Below are 10,572 nucleotides of genomic sequence, written 5' to 3'. Positions count from 1 at the left end.
TAAACCACAGGTCAAACCTTCATCTTATTTACATCTATTTACAATTTAATAGCTTACCACTCAAAATATCTTTTTTAGACTCAATCATATTTTACTGTTGAAATCTGCTATTTGCTACCACCTAAAAAATATCTCTATGAACACAATAAACAAAGTGTATGTTTCTTCTCATGTTTCTTTACTTTCACTTTTACATAGTTTGTTTAACAATTAGAATTGTTTAACTAAAATAATATTTCGAATAAAAAGTATAGTACAATTCTAAAAAATAAAACACTTAAGTTTTGGTTTTCAAAACTATCATTATTAGTTTAATATTCCCAATAATTCATTTAATTTCTGGTTTTCCCAAAAATACCAAAAAACTTTTTTTTTTTTTTTTTTTTTTTTGTAAACCAAATACCACAAAACTAAAATTAAACTTTCAACCTTTAAAGGTAAACCCTACCTCCTAAAACTATGCCTTTAATCTAAAATAATCAACCCAAACCTAAAAATTTAAATTTAAAACCCTTGAAAATCAATCTTTAGTAGCTTTAAATTAGAATTAGTAAATGATTTTTTAATTTCTATTTTTATTTAATAAGATACATATAGTTTCCTTATAATTATCTTCTTTACTTTTTAAAAATTATTTCATATAAGATATGTATGTATGGTTGCCTTATATTTTTTTGTCTTAGATTTCTATTTTTATTTAATAAGATACATCTAGTTTCCTAATAATGATCTTCTTTAGATTTTTAGAATTATTTTATATAAGATGTATACGTATTATTTTCTTATATTTTTTCTAAATAAATAAAAATTTAGTTTTACACGTGTTAAAATCTGATATCAATAAATTTGACATGCGCGTATAGTTTGTTTATATATATTTTTAAGAAAAGAAGAAATTTTTGTTTAACACATATCAAAATCTGAGATCGATGAAATTGACACGTGTCACGATCCTATGAATTACTAACTTTGAAAATCATACTTTATATAATAAGATGCTACATTTTTAGCTATTAGCAGGAGGATCTTCCTAAAGTAGATATAATTTCCAATTAACAACAAAAATGACAGAAGAGGAAAAGGGCTTCCATAAACGAACTAAAAGATGAATCGACACAAACAATCTATGCCTAAAATCGACTAAAAGTAACCACAATCATGCCCTATTTGTCTTCAAAGGACCCTAATTTTACTAACAACAAAGAACCCTAATTTACCTAAAATCACAGAAACCCTAATTTCTTATATATTCAAATACACAAGAATTCGTAGTATGATAAAGACATGCGTACCATCAGAAATACTTGGTGAAAGAGACACGCCGATTTGGTGAAGAAAAGACTCAGATCGAGTGAAAGAGAGTCGCTGATTGGTTCAGGGAGAATCGCCGATATGCTCAACAAAATTCACCGTGCCCCTCGTCGGTGAAGTCGTATTTGACCCTGAGGAAGTGGTGGGAGGTTGTGAGGATATGAGGATATTTCGGTCTTTTAAATGTGGAGATTATTTGAGGTTCAAAGAGAAGTTCGAGAAGGTTGGGGACACGGTCGAAGACTTTGCACGAATTGAAGACCGTTGTTAATTAACTTTTCCCTAAAGTGAAATAATATTAAAGTAAAACCCAAAAATTGAGTAAATTTGTGGGCAATTCTCATAAATACCTTTTTTTTTTTTTAATCTCATAAATACTTCTAAAATGAGTTTTGTTCTAAAAAACTTTCTCAAAAATATTACTAAAATATATTAGGTTTGACTGGTAAAAAAATGAGAAGAAATGAGTAGAATTCTAAAGAAGAAATAGAGAAGAAAACGTTACTTTAGATGAAAACATTACTTTAGTTATTTTGAAGAGGGATAAAATTTTCATTTTTACTATGCTTTTTGACTTTTCAGTAGAAAAGCAATTATTCTCTTTTTTTTTTTTCTGACAGGTGAATACATAGATGTTTTCGAAAAAATAAAAAATATACTTTTTTTTTTTCTAAAAGTACCTGCCAGTCACCCACAAAAACGCGGAACGGCCCGACAAGTAAGAACTATTTGGGCTTGTAGGGGCTGTTCGTTTGGCACTCACTGCAACTGCAATTGAAAGTTGTTCGTTTAGCAGTCGCAGGAACCTGCAACTAAACGCTGCGATCAATCGCTGTGATCCGCGACTGAAATTTGTGATCGCAGGGTAAATTGGTGATGCGATTGGAAACGTTTTGTTTACTCGTCCATGCCCTTATGTTTTGTTAATAATTACCAAATTCGTAACGCTAGTTTTGTTTACTCCTCCATCACAGATTCGTCGTCGGAGGCAAAAGAGAACCTTTCTCCGATTCGTCGCATGCTTTCTCCGATTCGTCACAGTACAAACTCCACCGGAACTTCCTCTTTCTTTTCCGGAATCATCACTCCAAGCCGAAGATCCATCACCGGAAACCTCTACTCCTCCTCCAGCCAAAGTCGAAGTAATTTCTCTAATTTTCCCTTTTGCAATATCAAAATTGATTTCTAAGGTTTTGCTTTCTGGGTTTTTCTCTCTAATCTCTATTGTGGGTTTTTTGAGTTTTGGCTTATGGCTGATTCTTTGTTAAATTTCAGAAGAATGAGATTCAGAGTTTAACCTCGGAACACATCAACAACTCCAAGCTAGTTCCTACTCATATCTTAATAAGCCCTTCTTCTTTCCAAGGTTTTAATTTCTTACATTTTGAACTTGGTTCTTCATGTTCTGCATCAAATCGTTGCTCTTTGAGCTTGGTTTTGGGTTTTCTGGGTTTGTGAGCAAAATTGGCTTAGTTCATCTTTAGTTTAGAATAGTATAGAGATTAGTATATATATGAAGGAAGAAGATATGTGTAAAATATAGTTCATCGTTAGTATGGAAATGAGATTAGTATCATGAACGTTAGTATAGATATTCTTTAATCATGTGATATGTTTGGTTTCTCTCTGCAAATATTCAAGCAGATATCTGTGTCTTCTTTTGTAATTTTTTTTTTTTGGTAACAATTCTTTTGCAAGTTCCTGCGTCTTCTTTTACTCTAATTAGCAAAGTTACTCCATGTGATAGCTTAGTTTCAGAGACTCTCATTTGAATGCTCTTTTTCTTCTGTGTTATTCTTCTTATTGGCATTGTTATTCTTTTTATGAGTGAACTCTATTCTTCTTCTGTGGTTTGGTCTGAATCTAATAATTATCTCGTTTGGTACTTTGATGAGAATTGGAAAATTTTGAAGTCTGTGTTCAGTTTAGTATTTCACTTAGCCCATTGATAATAATTGGAACTTATTACCTGACACTTCTGGTTTATTCATGTGATTGATTTGTTTTTTTTGTTTCAGATTCTAAAGAAAGAAGTCCATCTTCTATATCAGGAGACCAATCAGAGTATGATTTTCTCAGAGCTACTTCAGACTGTGGAGTTTGACAAACCTAGAGCTACTTCAGCAGGTAAATAATTAAGCTAGAGCTACTCTCTTTTTGACATCTACATTAAATTTGTCTTGAAGTTCTTTCATAAATTATGATGATTGTTAATTAGCTTCTGTCTTGAAGTTTGTCTTTGAGCCTCTGTGTCACCCGTATTAGCGATTGATTCGAGAGATCTGCAAAAATTTGTTGATTTCAGGCTTTGAGGCTCTTCTACTAGGTTGCTGAATTCTCGATATTGAATCCATCATGGAAGACGACGATAGTTACGTTGAGTATGTTTCAGTGGCGGAGCGGAGAGCAATGGAAGCGCAGAAGATACTTCAACGGAAGGGAAAAGCTTCGGAATTGGAGGAAGAAGCTGACAAGGAAAAGCTCGCTGAAGCTAAACCTAGTTTACTCGTTCAAGCAACTCAGCTCAAGCGAGATGTTCCTCAAGTTAGTGCTACTGAGCAAATCATCTTACAAGAGAAAGAGATGATGGAGCATTTATCTGATAAGAAGACGCTTATGTCTGTTCGTGAATTGGCCAAAGGTATCACTTATACAGAGCCTCTCTTAACCGGGTGGAAACCTCCTTTGCATATTAGGAGGATGTCGAATAAGCAGAGAGATTTGATTAGGAAGCAATGGCATATTATTGTTAATGGTGATGATATTCCTCCTCCTATCAAGAACTTTAAGGATATGAAGTTTCCTAGACCTGTTCTTGATACCCTTAAGGAGAAAGGAATTGTGCAGCCTACTCCTATTCAAGTTCAGGGTCTTCCTGTGATTTTGGCTGGGAGGGATATGATTGGGATTGCGTTTACTGGTTCTGGAAAGACTTTGGTTTTCGTGCTTCCCATGATCATGATTGCTCTCCAAGAAGAGATGATGATGCCTATTGCTGCGGGAGAAGGTCCCATTGGGCTTATTGTTTGCCCTTCTAGAGAGCTTGCTAGGCAGACTTATGAAGTGGTTGAGCAGTTTGTGGCTCCTTTGGTCGAGGCTGGATACCCGCCATTGAGGTCGTTGCTATGTATTGGTGGAATTGATATGAGATCCCAGTTGGAGGTTGTCAAGAGAGGTGTCCACATCGTTGTTGCAACCCCTGGGAGGTTAAAGGATATGCTCGCCAAGAAAAAGATGAGCTTAGATGCTTGCAGGTATGACTCTAGTTCGTCTTCTTTGGTTCTTTTCAATATGATTAATCAACCTGATTGTAATATATGTTTGCGTCTTCTCTCTGTGCTGCCTTGTTTGATCTTATATTCTCGTTTTCTGACCTTTTGCACTTGGCTAGATTCTTGAGGATATCTGTTTCTTTTTGGTTTATTGTGCCTAGGAAACGGGAGAGATCAATAGAATTGTCTAGGGTCTGTTAGTGGCTTAGAGCTTCTTTGCTCTATATGTTCTCTATTGTATGATTCGATAGGGTTTTTTCTCTCATGAATAAATTTTCCGCACTTGTGTTCCTTTCTGAATGCATCTTTCTTGTCTTTGGAGTCTTGAGGTTGTGCCATTTAATTTCAAAATCTTGAGAATGTTAGATGGCAATAATATTTACCTTCCTTTTTTCCTTATTATAGGTACCTGACACTAGATGAGGCAGATAGGTTGGTTGATTTGGGTTTCGAAGATGACATAAGGGAAGTCTTTGACCACTTTAAGTCTCAACGTCAAACACTTTTGTTTTCAGCCACAATGCCCACAAAGATTCAAATCTTTGCCAGAAGTGCTCTGGTGAAACCTGTGACTGTTAATGTAGGAAGAGCTGGAGCTGCGAATCTCGATGTGATCCAGGAGGTAGAATATGTCAAACAAGAAGCAAAGATTGTTTACCTCCTCGAGTGTCTACAGAAAACATCTCCACCGGTTTTAATATTCTGTGAGAACAAAGCTGATGTTGATGATATTCACGAGTACTTGTTACTGAAAGGAGTGGAAGCAGTGGCCATCCATGGAGGGAAAGATCAAGAAGACAGAGAGTACGCAATCTCTTCGTTTAAAGCTGGGAAAAAAGATGTGTTGGTCGCGACTGATGTTGCTTCAAAGGGTCTAGATTTCCCTGATATACAACACGTAATCAACTACGACATGCCAGCAGAGATTGAGAACTATGTGCATAGGATAGGACGAACAGGTCGGTGTGGGAAAACTGGGATAGCAACTACATTTATAAACAAGAACCAAAGCGAAACCACGCTGCTCGATTTGAAACACTTGTTGCAAGAAGCTAAACAGAGGATTCCACCTGTCCTTGCTGAACTGAATGATCCAATGGAAGAAGCAGAGACCATTGCGAATGCAAGTGGTGTCAAGGGTTGTGCGTATTGTGGTGGTCTTGGACATCGTATTCGAGACTGTCCAAAACTTGAGCACCAGAAGAGTGTGGCCATATCTAACTCTAGAAAAGACTATTTTGGCTCTGGTGGCTATAGAGGAGAAATATAATCTTGTATTCCAATCTTGTTTTGATCCCTTTGCAAGTTATCTCATCTTAGCTGTTACTTGTGATGTTAATTTATGTTCCATCTTGTCTTGAACTAAATTCTGACTATATTTCTTAGTTAAAATATATGGTCGGATTCTTGAACTTAAATTATGTACTCTCATTGCATCCCTATGCAATAATGGTTGCTTTTGCTTAGTTGTTCATTTTGCATAGTCTCTTCTTTCTGATGTTATTGTTACTAGTGCCCCTTTACACCGTTGGGTTGCATTGAAAATACATTTTCAATGCACTATTTTATTTTTATGTAAAAAAGGTAGACTTATATTATTACATCATAATGATGTTTACAAAGAGAAAGACTAAGATCAAAACAACATAAACTGTGTCTCCGTGTTGATGATAATTTATCTCTTGAAAGAATATATACTCCTTTTGAGACAACATAAACTGTGCATAAGTTTGACACATAGGCTGATTTCTTTGCAGTAATATCATGATTCCTGGAACATGCACGCATGTCATCATTTAGACAGATATAGATCAAGCTTGAAAACAAGAACAAAGTTATTAAAGTTAAAATCTGGATCACTAGCCAGAAATCACACCTGCCACATGGAAGCTTGAAAGATATTATTATATCAGTAATACAAGTCTGAATCAAGGTGGAGAATAACCATCAAGTATCAGTGGTAAATATGTCCAATGTAGTTCAACATACCCCTGTTGCCTTCAGGTTCCTGCGAGAACTGATGAATTCCCTATGCACACAAGAGACAAGATAAACGAAAGAGATGACCTCAAGAGTAAGAGGATCATATCTTGCATCACAAAGAATAACGGATATTTTTCGCACTACAATACCACCAAAAGTTTTTTACTCCCAAATTGAAACAGTACATAAAAAATTGTGAGAGCTGAAGCAGACTAGACTTAACACACTGATCAACGGTAAATATGAGTATTATGAAATGAAACAAGAACCCCAGACATAAATATAGTCCTACAAAAGAGCAGCAATATTATCAGTAACGTTAATAAAATTCTTATGGCCTTTCTGATTGTCTGAACCGGGAGCTTCCAGCCTGTATCTCTGCATATTTCACAACAGCATAGCAAGGGTTAAGATGTGAGTCCCAAACTTCCAACAAGAAAGATGTAAGAAATCAGGGTACAAGACCTCCAAGAAACATCACACCTGAAAAAATTAACAATATCAACAAAACAAAAATTCGTGTTAATGAGCCGTATATAATAACAAACTTTTGGAATCTATGCTAGTGGCAGTTTTGATGTTGTCAGATGGAAAAACTTAGAAGTGAAAACAAATGCTTTCCATGTGGGACAGAAAACACATTAGTAGTTTACTGAACAAAACATAGAGCAAAAAGGGTAACTGACAAAATTCGAACATCCAACTCCCAGATTCTATGTTTCAGAATCGAATACCAGGACTCCTTTAGCTGTGGCATGCTCACAAACACATCAGTGACCAAATTATGAGCTAGAGCAGTTAGTTATCATGTGATAAAACTAGGAACAGATAAATTACATAAGCAGGAAGGCTTTCAAGAACAAAATAATGGACAAAATGGTTCATCCTGCAACTGATGATGTTGCAAAAATGATGTTAAAAGAAAAAAGCAATTTGAAAACGTTGGAAAAGTTGAGGGAAATTCCTGTTCAAGTTTCAGCTTGATAGCTATATCTTTCCTTTCTTAACTGGGTTTTTGAAAGTAAAGTTTTATCCTATGTTGAAAGCCACTTGATTCGATTTCAAATTTTAATTTCAAAACCTGTATGGAGAACAAACAATAACATCAAATGAGGACATTTTACCTCTTCACTACGGAGTTTCTCATCAGAACACACATGCTACTTCATCTCAGCCATGAACTTCTCATACTCAGAATCTCCAACAGTGGATGGATTCTCTGCAGGGGGCTGTACTGGAGGTTTGGGAGCCCAGGGTACGTTCCCCATGCTCTGTGAATAACCAACAGTGGGCGGCATAGGAGGATTAGGTGCCCAAGATGCATTACCAAGACCTTGTGAGTGCTCAGGTGTTGAGACAGGAGGATTGTTGGCCCATGGCATGTTACCCATGTTTTGGGAATGATCAGTAGACGAGGCCGGTGCTGGAGGTGGTGGAGGGGGAACAGCATTGTAGTAAGACGTATAACTCATATATGGAGGCTGTCCAGGCATAGCCGTGACTGAGCTACCATAGACATTTGGTGGTACAGACGTAGCAGCACCACTGTCAGCTTGTACTCCTGGTGGGAAGCTTTGCTGGGGTTCACTAGAAGATGGGTTTTGAGTAGTGCCAGGTGGAGGTGCTTGTGTCACATGAGGTGGTGGTGGTGGGTATTGCATTCCATAAGGAGACATATGTTGACCATGGACAGGATGGTAAGAACCAGGAGGTGGAGGGGGAGGAGCATATGGAGAATAGGAGGGAACAGGAGGACCCCAAGGAACTGGAGCTGTCGAATAACCTACAGGAGGATTTGGCAGTTGACCACCAGTTGCATACTGTTGAGAAGGATAGGCACCAGGAGGCTGGTTTGAGGGAGGATAACCTTGAGTTGGTGCTGGAGGTCCTGGAGGTGCAGTAGGCGGTGGCAATTTGCCTGCAATCCTGACAGCGAGTGTTCGGCCTTCGAACCGATAGCCATTCATTGCCTGAACAGCAGTATTAGCCATCTGCACATCAGCGTACTTCACAAAACCATAGCCTTTGCTCAGCCCAGTCACACGGTCCTTGATTACCTTTGCCATCACAATTTCACCGAAGGATGAAAAAAGATTAATCAAACCATCGTCCTCAAGCATCGGAGGTAAGAACCCAATGTACAGATTTGTTTCGTCATATTCTTTGGAGGGGGGTTTGGTCGGAGTTGACCCTAAGCCAGGATGCGCACTTGCACCATTCCCTGCATTATTAGCCCATGGAGGATTACTTCCCGGACCAAGAGCCAGGGTAGCACTCTGTTTGAGAGAAGATTCAGGTACAGTTCCTCCCAACTCTGCTAAGAAGTTCTGATATTCATCATCCATTTTCTTCCCAGTAGTACCCTTCACCGGGCAATCAATAGTAGGGTGTCCACCATCACCACAAATCTTGCAAAGAACATCACTCTTAAAGGTATTGGTACGAGAAGGACATGCATACTGTCTATGTCCTGGCTCACCACACAGTCTACAGAATTCTTCATCCCTTATTGTTCCATTCAAGGTAGCAAGTTCCCTGAGCTGTTGCCTCTTGTGCTCGTTCAACACTTCATCAACAGGTTGCAAAAGCTTCTCAACCATACCAGCAGCAGCTTCAAGAGCATCCTGAGTCTCAGCCTCAACTAAAACATGCAAGTCTTCATTCTCAGCAGGGTCATATTTCAAATCCTTTTTCTGCTGATGCCTACCTTCTTTTACAGATCCTTTACCCCGAATAACAATTTTAGCACCCGTCTCCCTCTCCATTCTCTTCTGAGTATTACCTCTGGGGCCAATAATGAGACCAATAAAATTGTAACCAGGAAACTCCTTCATTGGAATGAAAAGCTTCTTGTGGAGCTTAGGAGGCCTATAATCTGCTGGAGGTTTAAAAGCCGGATTCTTTTTGATAATCTGAGCAATGATTTCTTGTCTTTCTCTATTCAATCTCTCCCTTGCTCTATACTCTCTAGTGTTAATCCTAATTCCCATATTATCATACACAGGCTCTGGTGAAGGAGACCTCTGTCCTTCCGGTCTATCATCCAAAGGCATACCAGACTGCAACATCCTACTAATCTCAAGTAACCTACTATTCAAAGCCTGAATCTCAGGATCGAACTCAATACCTCCGGTGAAATCCTTCATGAAATCAGGTAACTGAATCTGCGGCTTGGGCTCATCATCTGCCCATCGCGACTTACGCTTCCTAATTCCAGGTTCGGAATCAGTACCCCCTTCAGAAGGCGGAGGATCCCACCGGCTCCGACGCTTCCTCCTGCTCGTAGTTTCTTCCTCTCCACCAGACTGATCCTTATCGTTCTCCGATAGCAAAGGACGCAAGAACTCAGGCTTTGCTGATGAACCATTAGTATCGGGTGTAGGAGTAGACGAACCGTTTAAAGCCACAGAATCCGAATTCTGAGGATTCATATGATCCGATGCGAGTGGAGCAGTGTCTCCGTTGGAGGAAGGAGGAGGTTGATGTAGGGTTTGCGAATTGGGGTTGGGATTGTTCAATTCGACGGACTCCATAGCCAAATCAAGAATTAGGGTTTTACGAGAAGAAGAAGAAGAAGAAGAAGAAGAAGAAGAAGAAGAAGAAGTGAGAACTCAAAAATATTACTAAAAAATTAAACGTTTATAATCAATCGTCAAAAATCCATTCCTACCAAAAAAAAAAAAAAAACCGTCAAAAATCCATTTTTTTGTAACCCTTTTCGTCAAATTTCTTCGCGCACAAAGTGATTGACTATCAAAGTGAGATTCTTTCTACATAAATATGATTTAACTAGGTGATTGCCCGCGCGCATGCGCGGGAAGAATGTTGTATAAATGGTAAAATCATGTGAAATAAGGGATTGTTTAGGTGTTACTTGGTAGTGTAAGAAAAAAATGGTAAATTGTTTAGGATTTAGTGTGGTAAAATTATGGAAAATGATGAAATTTAAAAAATTCAATAATATTATAAATGCTAAAAAATAATAATAAATCATCTTTTAAAATCA

General features: G+C 37.8%; 2 protein-coding genes across 6 annotated transcripts; one reads left to right on the top strand and one right to left on the bottom strand.

Annotated features, from left to right (window-relative positions):
* The first annotated feature begins 2,068 nt into the window (after positions 1-2,068).
* LOC9324476 (DEAD-box ATP-dependent RNA helicase 35) lies at positions 2,069-6,049 on the top strand. 3 transcript variants are annotated; one of them, XM_021034001.1, is made up of 6 exons: positions 2,069-2,176; positions 2,286-2,453; positions 2,587-2,677; positions 3,330-3,438; positions 3,617-4,565; positions 4,989-6,049. In XM_021034001.1, exons 5-6 carry the CDS (start codon positions 3,667-3,669, stop codon positions 5,851-5,853), a joined length of 1,764 nt encoding a protein of 587 aa, XP_020889660.1. In that variant the 5' UTR covers positions 2,069-2,176; positions 2,286-2,453; positions 2,587-2,677; positions 3,330-3,438; positions 3,617-3,666; the 3' UTR covers positions 5,854-6,049. The 3 variants fall into 3 exon arrangements, with proteins under 3 accessions (XP_020889660.1, XP_020889661.1, XP_020889659.1); XM_021034002.1 differs by lacking the exon at positions 2,069-2,176 and having other exon boundaries at positions 2,243-2,453; positions 3,391-3,438; XM_021034000.1 differs by lacking the exon at positions 2,069-2,176 and having other exon boundaries at positions 2,243-2,453.
* Positions 6,050-6,671: 622 nt separating this feature from the next.
* Positions 6,672-10,162, bottom strand: LOC9323004 (branchpoint-bridging protein). Of its 3 annotated transcripts, XR_002333747.1 has the most exons (3): positions 7,691-10,162; positions 7,032-7,049; positions 6,672-6,944 (listed from the first exon to the last, which is right to left on the bottom strand). XR_002333747.1 is itself a non-coding variant. In XM_021033999.1 (2 exons), exon 1 carries the CDS (start codon positions 10,097-10,099, stop codon positions 7,727-7,729), a length of 2,373 nt encoding a protein of 790 aa, XP_020889658.1. In that variant the 5' UTR covers positions 10,100-10,162; the 3' UTR covers positions 6,672-6,944; positions 7,691-7,726. The 3 variants fall into 3 exon arrangements, 2 of the variants coding, with proteins under 2 accessions (XP_020889658.1, XP_020889657.1); XM_021033999.1 differs by lacking the exon at positions 7,032-7,049; XM_021033998.1 differs by having other exon boundaries at positions 6,672-7,049; positions 7,691-10,161.
* Positions 10,163-10,572: the final 410 nt, after the last annotated feature.

The sequence above is a fragment of the Arabidopsis lyrata genome (genome assembly GCF_000004255.2).
Source record: "Arabidopsis lyrata subsp. lyrata unplaced genomic scaffold ARALYscaffold_2, whole genome shotgun sequence".
NCBI lineage: Eukaryota > Viridiplantae > Streptophyta > Magnoliopsida > Brassicales > Brassicaceae > Arabidopsis > Arabidopsis lyrata.
This window is presented reverse-complemented; position numbering and strand designations above follow the sequence as displayed.